The sequence below is a fragment of the Zeus faber genome (assembly GCF_960531495.2).
Source record: "Zeus faber genome assembly, chromosome: 5".
Lineage (NCBI taxonomy): Eukaryota > Metazoa > Chordata > Actinopteri > Zeiformes > Zeidae > Zeus > Zeus faber.
The window spans coordinates 8,730,505-8,747,020 of NC_137192.1; the positions used below are offsets into that span (position 1 = coordinate 8,730,505).

Genomic DNA, 16,516 nt, shown 5'->3' on the forward strand with positions numbered 1-16,516 from the left:
CCGATGTCACTTTCGATCGTGCTGTCGGATCCAAACTTGTCGCATGAGTTGGAAATGTAGAACACATCGCCTCGATCGGAAAAACTGCACTGCAGGGCCTCGTACCTCGTCATGTGTGGAATCAGACTTTCCATCGCAATGAATGGACTTCCGGTTTGTTCTTGCGGTTTGTCGTTTTCAGTGTGAAGCGAGCTTGTGAGGGGCCTTTGAGAGATGTCCATGCCCACGCTACTGCTCAGCTAATGAACGGTCCAAAACACACACTGAATAAACACAACGAAGATCAGCGGTGGAAAGCATCAATGAAAGTAAGATAACATTGCCCTTGGTCAACAACAATGGACACTGATCATTGGGGGCCACTTGGAAAAGGCGAGCGAGGCACTGCCCCCTGGAGCAGACACCAACTACGCAGTGTGGAAATGCCTTAACAGACTAAGATCTGGTGTTGGACGTGCAAAAGCCACTCTTGCCAAATGGGGACACCTGAATGACGGGGACGCTGTGTGTGACTGTGGAACTGGACCACAGACCATGGAGCACCTCCTGATATGTCCGCTGCTGGAACAGCCCTGCACACCATCGGACTGAGCAGAGTTTAATGAGAAGGGACAGCAATGTGTTCAGCTGTGGCTGAACCACATCTAGCCAAGCCCTGCAACTGACTGTTTTGTGGACACGACAAGAAGACTTGAAAATGTGCCGCTTTTTTAGCTTTCTTCAATTTAGAATTGAGAAATGTTGAAGTTGATTAAAACAGAAGTTGAAGAAATTGAAACAATATTTGTATGTGGAACCACACTGAGAAAATGGAGTCGTATCAATTAAAAAAAAAAAAAAAAGGTAAAACTTACATTTTGAATGTTTTCATTGATTTGTTTTTTTTTCGTTCAGAAAACCTAAAAATGGTAAGTTTAACAAACTGAAGCTTTTTTTTTTTTAAGTTGATCCAGTAACTACAATCTAATGATTATTCTCAGTGTACTTAAGTCATGGTAACCAATGACGACTGTCAAAATGATCATGAAAATATTATTTAAATGAGCCAGCATGTGCCGATTTCAAACGAGTAGTCCCAAGTAGAACCGAGTAGTACCGAGTAGAGCCGAATAGTACCGAAGAGTACCGACTTCTCCGACTGGTTGAACCCGAAGCCGCCGAGGGGGATTCGTCTCCGTCGTTAGCCGAGCTAGCTACTGGACTTACAGGAGAATTACAACAAATCTTCTAAATACTCATTCTTAGGAGTTATTACGCTGTTTTTCGTCTCTGAAGTACAATCTCGGACCGTACACACTTCAGATAATGGTAATTTCAAAACAAAACATTCAAATAGCCAAGTCCCATCCTCCTCAGCCCATCTCGGTACATAGCATAGCGTAGCATTAGCCTTGTTTACGTGTCTAACTTAGTAATGCATCGCTAAGACCTATTTTACATCCCTAGATTTACTTATCAACACGTGGGAGAGCCTTATAGTTCTTTTTTACAGCCATATGGAACATATTTGAGTCACACTGGCCATCTGGCGTAAACTAGCCAAGTAGTTAGCTGAGTGCTAACCGGCTATTGCTAGCTTAACAAGCTGCACAAACGTAAATAAACAGCAACCAAGTTAACATCTCTGCGATCATATGCATTCTGGGTTATTGTGAGGATTAATGTGTAATAAATTGGTAACACGTTGGAGCTAGAAGTAAAATAGTTGAATACGTGATGATCCAATTTGCTAAATTTGTGCCGGGTTCCTTTATAATTCTGATCTATCTGAATGATCTGGGTAAGTATTCAGACCTTTCGCTCGAGTAAAAGTACAGACGTATTGAGTAATAAAAGACATACATTTGCTTTGAAATGTAGTAGAGCAAAAGTCGAAAGTCTGAATTTCAATGTACTTGTACTTTGTTACTGTCCTCCACCGCTTAAATGTTATGTGTTTCATGACGCTTCTAAATGATTTCGGCTCATGGCGGAATTAGAAGAGACTTTCTATGGAGCTTGTCTTCCCAAACCTATTCTTATTGTCCCTGTTGGCTGTAGCACAGTTGGATTTTCCTACAATTTCAAAGCAATGGAGGCAACAAAAAAACCGAGTGAAGTGAACTTGAATGTGATGAATAAGACATTAACGCACACAGAGACATCTTGTTCCAAGAGGTCTATAAGGAGTAGCAACTTCCTGATCAACGTCGTTAACATGAACGTCATGATTTTGGGCTTGTTTCTTCTGTTTTCAGGACAGTGAAATATCTGATGGGGACACCATGCTGGGGCCTGGTGGGATGGAGGAGAACTCGCCGCTCTACTGTATCTGCAGGAAACCCGACATCAACTGTTTCATGATGTGAGTTCACCGCAACGCAATGTCTTGGGTGTTTGTGTGGATTCGTACGGATGTTCTTACACTCACATGTGTGTTTCCCTCCGCCAGTGGGTGTGATAACTGCAACGAGTGGTTCCACGGCCACTGCATCAATGTCACCGAGAAGATGGCCAAGGCCATCAGGGAGTGGTACTGCATGCGCTGCAGAGGTGACAGGAACTTTGACGCCTCATCCAAGCATTTCCATCACATTACGTACATGAATCCTTCCAGGAAACTAAACACCGATACTCCACTTCTCCAGGGAAAAACTCCACGTTGGAAATAAAGTATCGTTCAAAGAAGAACAGGGAGAAGGAAGTGGAGCCAGAGTACCCGGAGAGCCAGTACAGCAACGCCAGCACCCCGGAGTACAGGAGCGACCGGCGGCGCGGGTCCAAGGTACGAGGCGTGTCAGAACGGCTTCCTCCGATGTGGAGGCCTTTTAATGGTTTCTTGTTCTACAGTTCAGCTTAGATATCCAGATCACAATCAGTTTGTTCCGTCGTGTACATTTACAGATACTAGGGGTTTGTTCTGGTGTATTTTACTACAAACAATTAGCATTAAAAAAACTTTAATTAGAGAATAATTAAATAAAATAGAATAAAAAGTCCAGTAAAGGTGAAAAAAATAATTGTTAATATACAAAACCAAAAAATACAAAAATGAAATAGTCATAATATAAAAATATACAGAGTATACACAATGCAATATTATGCACAGGATACATTATTGTTATGGGTATAAACTAGATTTATTACTATTACACAATTAAGGGCACACAGGTCCCCACGGGGAGATATGGCCTAAGACCTGACACAATAAAAAATATACAGCTATAAAAAATAATAAAATGGTAGTCCAAATAAAAATACTCAGAATAATAACACAAATAAAAATATAAATTTATAGTTTCTTCACCCCCGGAGTGCAATTGCGGTAAAAGTAATAATATTTAAAAAAATGGCAAAATACAATAATCATCCGAATCAACAATTCACATTCTGACAAAAAAATGTAAAAGGGAACTTACTTTGCGCCTGTGCATTTTTATGGAAGAGATTCTGTCACAATTCACAAATGTGTCATAAAACAAATAGGAAAAAAATAGTAAATACTACGGTCCACAAATCTGTTAACCTTCACAACTCAAAAATGTATTGTGTTGATTCACGTGTGTCACATTTGTAAATTGTGACACACACAACACATCACATAAGGAGGGCATGGAGGGCGGGGGGTCGGGGGTGGAGGAGAGTGGACATGGTGGCGACTGGAATGTTTTAACGTGCCCTCAGCGAGTTTTTACACCATTATGGAGATAATGTTTTGAGGGTTTATTTTATCTTTAGTTTTGTTGCGATGCCAGGATATTTCTTAAGGTTACCGTTAGTCTTTAGTCATTTAGTTTCTAACAGCGAGAGTCCGCTCCGGGATCCAGTCTCTGCGTTCACTCCAACCCCCCGTGGGAATGGACACTTTCAAAGTGTTCATAGTAGAAGCATTGAGATCCGACCGACGGCAAGAAGACAACTCCAAAAAGAAGATTAATGAAAGTTGTAAGGGATAATAATATATTGAAATACATTGCATTACATATATATGATGTTACATTTATTTGTAAAATGCTTCACACAACACGACTCATACCTTATTTGTGGCTGGAGAAAGATTTGTTTCTGTTCTCTTTTTTTGATTCAAAAATCTTAATGCACAATTTGTGAATTGTAGTAATTATCTTTTCCTTGCGTACCTTTTTACAATGTTCATTTGCAAATTTCCATGTTAGCGTGCAACCAAGCTAAAATGTCTATCCAGGGTTCCTACCAGCTCCTTAAAGTGCTTGAATTTCACCATCAGATTTTTAAGTGCTTGAATACCTTGAAAACAGCCCTTTTTGCGCTGAAGTGACAAAGTGCTTTAAAAAACGCGGCCGTGGAAAGCCTGTGATATTTTCCAGAACCATTTTTAGGACGGAGATGATGCCAGGGAAATGTACATTTAATCCAGTGAACCCTGTCTATCCATTCACAACTTGGGTATAGAATGCCAAAGATATTGATAAGCACAAGAAAAGGGAAATCAAATCAGACATTGCCATCGATGGAAATTCATAAAGAGAAGTCCTCAAAACTCAAGGAGTTTTCACCAAGGGTGAGTTAAAAACCCTTTTTAGTGGCCTTGCGAGGCTCGAGACCTTTTTCACGGCGCCCATTTTTGGTTGCCATGGCAGCGCAAATACAGCTGAAGCCAATATTGTTAATGGGTGTGCTTGAGGCGCGTAACAGTAGCAGCCCCGGGAAACAGAGCCACAGTTAAGGTTATTAACTTCAGCTGCATTCAACCATCTGTACACATCAATATGGCTGCTGCCAAAAAGACCCAGGCAAGGAGTTCAATCTTAGATAATACAATGGGGGGGGGGTAGAAAAAGTTATTCAACGATTTCAGCGATTTGTAGCTGGTATTGTTGCACTGTTGCTGTTAGTTTCCTGAATGTCCTTCCGGGGATGAAAAGCGGTGCCTTGTCTGATGTTCCGAACTTCACGTGCCGTCTCTGTCCGATGTGTGGTTTCCGTGCAGGTGAAGCGCTCGGTTCGTATGTGCGGGGAATGTGAGCCCTGCAGGCGGACGGAGGACTGCGCACAATGCGACTTCTGCAAGGACATGAAGAAGTTCGGTGGCCCCAACAAAATCAGACAGAAATGCAGATTCAGGCAGTGCGAGGTTCGCGCCAGGGTGAGACCCCTCCCCCCCCCCCCCCCCCCCCATGACCGCTTTCCACTTAACATGTTCAGTGATATTGCTTGTACTCTTTAGTTTCCCCATTTTGAAGTTGTCATTAGCGCACAGATCCTAATGAACTTTCTTTTTTTTTTTTTGTCCCCCAAAATCTTGCTATTGCCATCCTTGTGCAAATCACACATTGAAGTTACTCGGTGTCACCTTCTATGTTTTCAGAAAATGCTGCGCGTGAAGGAGGAGGAGATGTCATTGCGGGAAAGGCGGGAGAATTCCCGCTACCGGCGGAGATGCTACTCGGACGACTACGACAGCGAGGCCGAGCTCTACCACCAGTACAAAGCCGCCGGATACGACGACAGCATGGTGGGTGATCCCGGATGAAACCACCTTTCTTTTCTTTTCCTGTTTGTGAATGTTTCATCTCTCCGTTCCGCCTCGCAGCCGTGGCTCAGCGACGAAGACGAGGAGCCGCCGTTCAGCCCGGTCATGCGGAAGAAAGCTGTGAAGGTGAAACATGTCAAGAGGCGCGAAAAGAAGTTCGACAAGAAGGTAAAGACGTAGGACTTTGTGTAGGAACGTACATGTATTGTCTGCGGTGTTGCTGCTGTGTTTTGCATTGTTACATTGTCTTTCCCGCTGTCCTCTCGGATTTTTATTTTCCCAGAATTTTAACCTTTAAAAAAAAAAAGAAAAAAGAAAATGCAGATCTCTGCTTTTACGTCTCCACTGGTGAGGAAAGAAAAACACGCACAGACAACAGGCACGGTGCCCCTGCCTGGCCCGTAAGACCGTGATTCCAGCTCCGCTGCGCAATTCGCTGTGTGTCCCCGTTTCCCGTTTCTACAAACAAAACCAATAATAACGTTGTTTTTTGTGAGTTTCTATCGTAGATGTATTTATTGGGACACAAGTGCACGTGGACACTTTATCGGTCACTCTCTCGCTTCCTTGGTGCGTTTCCCTTGTGCCGCTTATCGGTCCTTAATTTTCCCGGGAGTTCGTATCCGGTAGCAGTCCGAATTTCATGGTGAAATCGAGGCTGATGGGAAACAAATCTAAACGCTGACGGTGTCATAATTCTATTGCCGTTACACTGTGCAATCAACATTGACTTCATAATGATAAGTAAAAGAACAAAAGTTGTCAATTTACACTTTAAGCAGAGCACTTTTTGGGGCCTAGCAGAGACCTTGTACACAAAATCCCTTGGGGGTGTGACATATGGCTTCTCCTACCACTGCTCTTCTGATTACACTCAACTCCACCTCTCCTTTCACTGTTCGGGATATTGAGAGGCGCATCTCTGTATGTCTTCAAGACATTCATTCATGGATCTCTGGGTACCACCTGAAATTCAGCCTTGACAGGACGGAGCTCCACTCCCTGGGAAAGGCTGCCCTCACACAGACTTCTCCATCACAATCGAGAACACTAAATGATCTCCTTCCCAGACTGCCAAGAGCCCTGTGGTAATTCTGGAGAGCCAGCTCTCCTGCTCCGCCCACGCGGCTGCTACAACTCGCTCCTGCGGGTTTGGGTTGTACAACATCCGCAGAATACGGCCATACCTTAAAAGGGAAGTGACACAAGTTCTGGTTCAGGTGCTTGGTCATCTCCCGTCTAGACGACTGCAACGCTCTTCTGGCTGAATAACCTGCCCGTTCAATCAGACCTACAGCGCATCACGTCACTCCCCTCCTTCCATCACTCCACCTCCACCCTTGCCGGCTGCCTCACCCCTCCACAACTACGTGGTCTCAAGAGTCGTTCAATTCAATCGCGACTCTTTTCATCCCTGGCGCCCTAATGCGGGAACCATGGCTGAATCTTTCCACACCTTCAGTCTCAGACTAAAGACTGTGTGTTATCACCGGGTGCGTTGCATTACATTTCACTGCATATATGTATGAAAGTATGTTTATGTATGAGACGAATAAACCGCTTGAATTTTGAATCTTGAAGACCCGTTTCTTCCGACGGACACCTGGACCCTACTTGCATTGACCTGTCTACCCCGAGCGTCTTTTTTTTTTTCCCTTTACTGTCTCCCATACTTTCATTCCAAAAAAACTCAACTCTACTTGTACTTCTTGTTTCTAGAGACCGTTTAATGGTGACCGTGTCAAACAGTTGGTTTGATACTGTGACAAATGTAGTCATTGTAAGTCGCTTTGGCCAAAAGCCTCTGCTAAATGACAAAGTAACGGAAGGAAACGGTTCAACATGTCGACGCCGCTCTTTTCCGTCCCGTCTTTGCAGAAGGAGTCTCGGCGCCACAAACAAAAGCAAAAGCACAAGGACAAAACCCGTCACAGTGAGCGGGGCGAGGGGCGTGACATGTCCGGGCAGCGCCAGTGCCTGGGGCCCAGCTGCGTGGCGGCAGCGCGCGCCACCTCCAAATACTGCTCGGAAGACTGCGGCATGAAGCTGGCGGCCAAGTAAGAACCTCTGCCTTGTATCTTCTAGCGTATAAGGGTTCTCTCCAGGTGTTTTAAGTGCTTCAAAAGCCCCTCTTGTGCTGAAGTGCTTGAAAAGTGACTGTCTTCAATGATGGCGAAAAAAACGCCATCATTGAAAACCTGTGATATTCCCCCTGGTTTTGTGATTCACATCGTAATATAATTAAAACAATTCCGGAGTTTTTTTATGTTCTATCCCACCCCCCCCCCCCCTCGTAGTAGCCACTGTCTGCTTCCTCACGAAGTATGAATGTTAACGATCTGTAAACTGGAAACAACATAGATTATACCAGCGAAATTGAATATCGATAATGAGATTGATAAATAAATAGGGTTCATAATTAGACAGTGGCATTGTATTTTAGTTAATATCACATTGAAAACGGATGACATTTGTTTTGCGTCGAGTCCTTAAATGGAAAAACACAGTGCTTTAAAAAAGTACTTGAAAGTCCTTGAATTGAATTTGGTTATGGCAGAATGACCGCTGCCTTCTGTATGTGGTTGTGATCGGTCCCTGTGTCGCCTCCCCCCCCGCCTCTCCAGTCGGATCTACGAGATCCTTCCGCAGCGCATCCAGCAGTGGCAGCAGAGCCCCTGCATCGCCGAGGAGCACGGCAAGAAGCAGCTGGAGCGCATTCGCCGCGACCAGCAGAACGCCCGCATGCGCCTCACCGAGATGGAGCGCCGCTTCCACGAGCTGGAGGGCATCATCGCCAAGGCCAAGCAGCAGGTGGTGCAGCAGGACGAGGAGGTGAGACGCAACCGCGACGCGTATGGAGAGCTTACTTTAAGCACGCGTCACTCCTCCACCTTTATGTCGTCCAGTGAATTAGTTGAAGCAACGCAGCGTCAGGCCTTCAGCATCTGTAAAATGATAAATTTGCTTCACACACGCGCAGGGATTCACCGCAGCTCCGCTGAATTTGTTCATATGTACCTGCGTTTCATTCCCAGTCAAATTGCATAGCATAGCACATCACAGCAGTTGCCAAAGAAAAGCACAAGACCGTTTTATTTTTTTCATCAAAAGCGGCAGACAATTAGAGGTAAGCCGACTATAGTTTGATAGGCAAGGAATGTTTCACATTACTAGCGTCTTCAAGCTGAAGATTTGTATTGTTTGTTTTTATCCCACTGTTTGAGCTGGCAAAAATATTCATTTTCCAAGGTGTGTTTTTACATTCACTGGAAGGGGGGGGAGGGTGGTAATAAATGTTGAAAACTTGTCTTAAAAAGCGTACTAATGTAAGTGTAGAATGCAGTAACACAGTTGATGAAAGGTACAAATGTGTGGTGCCTTTCTACACAGAATGAATTGATCGATAACGCACATTTGCGGACGGAAAGTATGTTTTGCTCTCACCTCATTAATTTCCCTGTGAATATATTTACTGTATTTTACACAAACTATCCGACTCATTGGATCTGTACAATAACGGTTAAATTCAAATGTAGTAAATACGGGAATAGGTGATGTGTTTGTGATTCCAGTGCTGCTGTGGTAAAACAAGGTCCTTGATTTGTTTTTCCAGGCTAATGACAGTGAAAGCGAAGACACAGACCTGCAGATTTTCTGCGTCTCCTGCAGTCACCCAGTCAACCCAAAGGTGGCGCTAAGACACATGGAGCGATGTTACGCCAAGGTGACTATTTATTTGAGAGAGGGAGAGAGATTATACATTTTTTTCCTGGCTAATACTTTTTCTTTTTTTTGTTTTTGTTGTTTTTTTTGACAGTATGAGAGTCAGACATCTTTTGGTTCCATGTACCCAACAAGGATTGAAGGGTAAGAGGGGGAGAAAAATGTTAAAGTGGCTTTTATTTCATTACTACGCTGAGATTTAAAATAATGGCATTATTTTATTTGTCTCTTAATCTCAGAGCTACCAGACTTTTTTGCGATGTCTACAATCCCCAGAGCAAAACGTACTGCAAGAGACTTCAGGTTCTGTGTCCGGAGCATTCCAGAGACCCCAAGGTAGGCTTGGCTCCACCAGCTCTAAAAACCTCAAACCCCAGAACAGCGACGGCGATTTGACAGATTGATATTATTGTATTTGTTTGTTTAGATCCCAGTGGATGAGGTGTGCGGCTGCCCGCTAGTTCGTAACGTGTTTGAACTGACGGGAGATTACTGCAGGGTGGCCAAGCGAAAATGCAACAAGCACTACAACTGGGAGAAGCTTCGCAGAGCCGAGGTCGACCTGGAGCGAGTCAGGGTGGTGCGTGTGTGTGCGTGTGTGTGTGCGTGTACGTGTGTGTGTGTGTGTGTGTGTGTGTGCGCGCGCGCCTAGGTATTGATTTACCCTTAATTGTTTGTCTCCTCTTTTCCCACAGTGGTATAAACTGGATGAGCTCTTTGAGCAGGAACGTAACGTCAGGACAGCCATGACCAACAGGGCCGGTCTGCTCGCCCTCATGTTGCACCAAACAATTCAGCATGACCCTGTGACGATGGATCTGCGTAGCAACAAGGATCGGTAGTCCTCCCACTCCCCGCTTCTTCAACCAACTGGATCGCTGTACATACAAAACTATTTGAGAGCGTACATTAAAGCCTATGAAATATTCTTATTCAGAGATTTTTGCTAACTGGAGTTTTATTTTAACAGCCTTTTTGCTAATACTGGAATTGTGTTCGCTTAAATGGATATATTTTTTGTGTGACAGGAGTGATTCCTTAATGGACACTGTTGTTATTCTGATGAAAAATAAACATCTAACTCCTGCACAGTTTTGTTCCTTAATTCTCTTGGCTACGCTCTGCTATATGACATCAAGACAATTTCATCGATGTCACATCATTACAGAAAGTCTCCTAAATATGTTTGGAGAACAGGACACAGAAATAAGCAGAGTTATACTTGTTCCATGTTTAGTGGAGCACGGGAGATCGGTGGGTGTCTGTGGGATCATTTTTATTTAAAAGGTGTGTGTGTAATATATATCTCTCTACAGATACATAGATACTAGGACTAAGGTATTTCCCAGCGGGTAATCGATTCGGGTTTGCTGTTCAAAATGGTGATAGGCGGCGGGCGAGGCCCTGTGAAGCTTTGTGTCTTTCTCCGGGTTTTGTCGAACAAAAAAAAGGCGACGCTTCGGGGCTTTTGGAAGCAGAACGCAGCGACACCCGGAGGCCTGCAGCAGGTACAGCCGCCGCTGATGTGGAGACTGCAGACGGAGCTCTGGCTCAACGGCGCCTTGCTTCCATATGTGCACAATAAAAAGCTATAAGAACCCCTGGTGTTTTCTGTATGTTCTGCTTAGAGTCGTGTTAAAGTGCTGCGTAAATAAATGCACAGTAAATACATGCTCATCTTATAATCCATGTTTATATGCTTCAATTAAAGGTTTCAACTCCTTGTCTAATGATTACATGTTGGGTTATTTGTTTCAATAAAATCAAACAGTATAAAGGCAGTATAAGCCGTAATATACTGAAGCTTCTACGGGGTAGACCTTATACTTGTTTCTCCCTTGCAATTTACCTGTCTTTTATTTTTCAATTTATTTATTTCTTCTTTATCTCTTTCTTGACTTGCACCTGCATTTCTTTTTTCCTGAAACGAACAAAGTATCTTTAAGTGCCAAGTAACTCATATGATGGAGAGATGTCTAATTGTCTAAGGAGAAAATAAAGCACTTCATCATCAGTGCTTGACCTGGGGTCGACCATCCAAAGCAGTAGAGAGTGCGGGAGAGAGGTGAAGAAGAGAGTACAGGCAGGGTGGAGTGGGTGGAGGAGAGTGTCCGGAGTGATCTGTGACAGAAGGTTTCCAGCAATAGAGAAGGGTCAGGGCTACAGGACGGTATTGAGACCAGCTATGTTGTACGGTTTAGAGGCGGTGGCACTGACAAAAAGGCAGGTGGCTGAACTGGAGGTGGCAGAGTTGAGGATGTTGAGATTTTCATTGGGAGTGACAAGGATGACAGATTAAGAATGAGTACATTAGAGGGACAGCTCAGGTTGGACAGTTTGGTGTAAAAGTGAGAGAGGCCAGATTGAGACGGTTTGGACACGTGTGTAGGAGAGATGAGAGTTACATTGGGAGAAGGATTCTGAGGATGGAGCTGCCAGGCAAGAGGGAAAGAGAAAGGCCAAAGAGAAGGTTTATGGATGTGGTGAGGGAGGACATGCAGACGGTTGGTGTAAGGGAGGAAGAGGCGCAGAACAGAAGGTATTGGAGGCAGATGATCCACTGTGGCGACCCCTAACGGGAGCAGCCAAAAAAATAAGTAGATCATCAGTGCTTGATGAATACATGTGAAATGGGGCAATGACAATGGAGCAATGTATCACAGGGGATTTGGGGATCGTGCTGTTATAATGGGACAAAAGGGTTGAACACCGATCAGCCAAAATATTAAACCAGCTGCCTAATATTGTGTAGCTCGCCCTCGTGCCACCAAAACAGCTCTGACCCATCGAGACATGGACTCCATAAGACCACTGAAAGTGTCCTGTGGTATCTGGCACCAAGAAGTTAGCAGCAGATCCTTTAATCCTGTAAGTTGTGGGGTGGGGTCTCTATGGATCGGGCTTGTTGTTCCAGCACATCCCACAGACACTCGATCGGATCGAGATCTGGGGAATTTGGAAGCCAAGTCAATACCCTCAGCTCTTTTTCATGTTCCTCAATCCATCCCTAAACATTTTTTGCGGTGTGGCAGGTGCATTATCCTGCATTATCCCACTGCCATCGTGAATACTATTACTATATAGGGGTGTACTTGGTCTGCAACAATGTTTAGGTCGGTGGTACGTGTCAATGTAACATCTTCTCATGATAAATCCAGTTATAACTGTCTATTTGTAAATCCTTGGATTATCTCGACAACCGGTCCTCTGATCTACTTCAAACTTGGTGGGTGTATTGCTGGGGACCCAAGGATATGAAATGTCAAATCTGGTGTAATTTAGACACGCGAAATATTAATAAACAACAAGCTAACAGCGAGATGGTCAGCTGCCGCTCAGCTCTGTGTAGAAGCTGGTGGGGCTTCAGGGCGCTGCAACTGAGGTCATGTATATTTAATACAACACAGACATGTGATAAATAACCTCTTCAACTTGAACTTGAACTTGAAATGTATATCTGCAGTGCAGCCAGTTCTGAACAGACATCTTTTGAATAGGCATGCACTCGTGATCGGGCATGCACTTCATTTCAACTTCATAATTCCATGTCGATAATGTTCATAATGCCACATGTATTTATTTCATCACATTTTTATATCATAATGCATCATTTAATTATTTAATCACAATTTATTCACATGCCACTTTACAGCACATATCTGTATATACAAATAGCCTATTCCATATACATAAGTCTATTCCCTTTATTTCTACTTTGTACCCCTACTCAGTATAACCTTTTGAGCCTTATTTTATTGTATTTTGTTTTATTCAAATTACCAGCTGCATTCCGTTTTAGGAATCGGTTAGTTCAGTTGGATTGGTTTGAGGTTTCTTTTTGTCTTGTTTTCATTTTTGTTTTTAGCTTTTGGTTTATGTTTTGAGATTGGTTGTTGGTTGTTGGTTGGTTTTCTTTTGTGATGTGCTTCATATCTTTTTTTTGTTCCCCTTTTTATTATATGCTCAAAGGGGTGGAATGTTACATTATATTCGCTACAGCACTGTATTATTGTGTGATCATATAATCAAACGCAGTTGTGCTACACTCTGCTGCGTGTAGAAAAGTCCTGTTAAACCCGTTTGAACCAGTTCCAGTCACGCTATTGCTCGTCACATTATGATGAACCCTTCCCATGTCATAATGTGAACCATGACTTTATAAGCTTGTGCGTGTCCTGAAGTTAACTGTTAGGAGCTCTCCTCTGTAACGACCCGTGGCCAAGAACTAACTCACGGCTGTCATCTTTTGTTTAAGTATTCAATAACCCATAATTTCATGGTAACAATGCAATACACAACTTTATATCCGTGGTGACAACAAAGGGATGTGTCTGTGAAGCTTTAACGTCTCTTGGAACAGAATGTTTACAATTGTGGCCAAGGAAGTGTTTGCACTTTATATTTAATGTGACATTTATGTGATTATAGACAATATTATAGTATTGTTTCCATTGTTTATATGTGTTTGGTATGTCTAATATCCTCGTTTAGGCCTAAATTGGAAACTAGACTAAAATGAACATGATTTACTGGTGGGTTCCATATAAAATAAAGACAGTATTTCCTACCTTGTCACTGAAAGGTGCATACATGAAACATAAATGTAAAACAATAAGTAAAATATATAAGAATATGTAAAATGGTCTGGGCTGGTTTTTTTTAAAGCTGTACAGTTTGTGCAGGAATTTGCAAATGTTTCCTCTAAAGTGTAACAATATGTGCAATGTTCCCAGGTAAGTGTCCAGAAGAATGAGCAATGTGCGTTAATGTAATGCATGACATACCTGTTCAATTTAGGGTGTACAGGACCGTATAGTGTCTATGGGGGGGGGCGGGGAGGGTCCGTTTGAGTGGGGGCCCCGGGCCTTGTTGATGAGGCCAGTTAAAGGCGAAAGAAACTGTTCTTGTGGCAAGAGGTCTGGGCCTTGTTGGACCGCAGCCTCTTGCCAGAGGGAAGTGTTTCAAACAGTTTGTGTCTGGGTCGAAGGGATCAGCCACGATCTTACCTGCACGCCTCAGGGTCCTGGAGGCGTACAAGCGATGGAGCTAATGTTCAGCTCCCACTTGAGGTCCTGGGAGATGATGGTTCCCAGGAAGCGGCAGGACTCCACAGAGTCGACTGGGGAGTCACACAGGGTGATGGGGGTGAGTGGGGCTGCGTTCTTCTTGAAGTCCAAAATGATCTCCACTGTCTTCACAGCATTGAGCTCCAGGTTGTTCTGGCTGCACCAAGTCACCAGATTTCTCTTTTTTGAGATCCAGTTCTTGACCAGTCACTCGTAGGCGGACTCATCCCCACCAGAGATGAGACCGATGTGGGTGGTGTCTTCCGCAAATTACAATCAAAGAAAGGACAGTTTGAACAGTAAACAAGTTGACTGCATTGTCTACAGACCTGTTGGCTCTGGAGGCAAACTGCAGAGGGTCCAGGAGAGGTTCTGTGATGGATTTGAGGTGGGAATGCACAAGGCGTTCAAAAGACTTCATCACCACAGAGGTCAGGGTGACGGGTCTGTAATCATTAAGTCCTGGGGTCCTTGACTTCTTTGGGACTGGGATGATGGTGGAGGATTTAAAGCAGGCTGGTACATGGCATGTCTCCAGTGAAGTGGTGAAAATGTCTGTGAACACAGGAGACAGCTGATCAGCACAGTGCTTCAGGGTGGATCAAGAGACAGAGTCGGGTCCGGTTTCTTTGCGGGGGTTCTGCCTCTTGAAATGCCTGTTGACGTCCAACTCCAGGATTGAAAGAGTCGTCACTGTGGTGGGGGAGGGGGGCCCTCTAAGGTTAATAGTTGTGAAGAGGTCCAGTCTCTGGAGCTGGTAGGCTGGGGCTGGTGGAAGGTGTCACGGGGGATGGTGTCAGGACTGTCCCATTGTCTTTCGAAGCGACAGTAGAAGTTGTTCAGGTCGTTGGCCAGGCGTGAGTTGTTCATAGAGTGAGGTGTTTTTGGTTTGACGATCGTGATCTGTCTGAAGCCTTTCCAGACAGAGGCAGAGTCATTGGCTGAAAACTGGTGTTGGAGTCTCTTTGAGTACAGTCATTTACCAACTTGCACCTCTTTGCTAAACCTATACTTTGCCACTTAGCCACAGCTATCTTGTCACTAAAAGGTGACTTACGCCTCAAAATGACTTGGTTTCATTCATGAGGGTTATATTTTAAAGATTACCGCCAATCCAGTCAGTTTTACCTGTTGACATAACATCTCCACTTCCAAAAAAGTGATTGCAGCTCCAACCTTGTGACTAAAAGGTTGTTTATGCCTCAAAATGACTGTCTACATTTTAAAGACAATATCTTGTTAATGAATATTTTCAGCCATCACACCAACTTCCTCATAAAGATAATAACACTTTATGGACTGGTATATTGTATCGATGTATATAGTTTTTATCATTATGTTGTTCTGACTGTGTTTATTAAAATATCCTATGTCGCACGTATGAATAATATGTCTGTATAGTACATGACACAAGAAATAAGTACTTCCACATATGTACCTTTAGGGAGATATACCGTGCCTATGTCCATTGAAACAAAGTAAAGTACACATAAAGTGTTATCATCTTTATGGTTCAGACGTAAGTAAATTGGTTTGATGGCTTCAAATATTCCATAACAAGGTCAAAATTAGATCAAGTTATTTTGAGACATAATTCACCTTTCAGTGACGGCTGAAATCACTTTTTGGCAAGTGGAAAACTGTGTTTTATTGGCTGTCTGGCCTTTAAAGGTATTTCAACAGGTAAAAATGACTGGGTGGACTATAATCTTTCAAATATAACCCTCATGAATGAAACCAACTCATTTGGGGGTATAATTTACCTTCCAGTGACAAGGCAGGAGTTGTAATCACTTTTTGGCAAGTGGAAAACTGCATTGTTACTGGTTGTATTGGTCCTTTAAAGGCATTTCAACTGATAAAAAGCACTGAATTGGTTCTTATCTAGGGCACAGAGCAGGTCAAATAATGCAGAGGCATGAGAATAATTGCAAAATAAGTAATGTCTTTATTTTATATTGAAACCCATCAGTAAATCATGTAAAATATAGTCTAGTTTCCAAATAGAGGCCTCAACAAGGATATTAGACATAGTTAATTAGTTAGTTCCTCCCGTTCCTTCTGGAACATTCGGCGACGAGCCCAGGTTGTTAACCCCACACCCAACCTGGAAGACCGGGTGCTGACCTACCCATGTCACAAAGGCATCCTTGGCAGTGCTGACTTGCCCGTGCCACAAATTAGACATACCAAACACAAATAAACATCGGAAACAATAATATAGTATTGTCTATAA

General features: G+C 43.5%; 1 protein-coding gene across 1 annotated transcript; it reads left to right on the plus strand.

The window, feature by feature from the left end:
- Positions 1 to 1,207: 1,207 nt before the first annotated feature.
- cxxc1b (CXXC finger protein 1b) lies at positions 1,208 to 10,296 on the plus strand. Its single transcript, XM_080000124.1, has 14 exons — positions 1,208 to 1,308; positions 2,238 to 2,344; positions 2,432 to 2,532; positions 2,628 to 2,764; positions 4,949 to 5,104; positions 5,327 to 5,473; positions 5,552 to 5,659; positions 7,370 to 7,548; positions 8,116 to 8,323; positions 9,105 to 9,215; positions 9,309 to 9,358; positions 9,454 to 9,550; positions 9,642 to 9,794; positions 9,910 to 10,296. The coding sequence occupies exons 1-14, from the start codon at positions 1,306 to 1,308 to the stop codon at positions 10,054 to 10,056; spliced, it is 1,704 nt and encodes a 567-aa protein (XP_079856250.1). The 5' UTR covers positions 1,208 to 1,305; the 3' UTR covers positions 10,057 to 10,296.
- Positions 10,297 to 16,516: the final 6,220 nt, after the last annotated feature.

What these genes read in the sequence shown, in the direction of transcription:
- cxxc1b (XM_080000124.1), top strand. An exon ending in GTACTGCATGCGCTGCAGAG is followed by an intron (nt 2,533 to 2,627) that starts GTGACAGGAACT and finishes CCACTTCTCCAG; the next exon opens with GGAAAAACTCCACGTTGGAA. An exon ending in TACCCAACAAGGATTGAAGG is followed by an intron (nt 9,359 to 9,453) that starts GTAAGAGGGGGA and finishes TCTTAATCTCAG; the next exon opens with AGCTACCAGACTTTTTTGCG.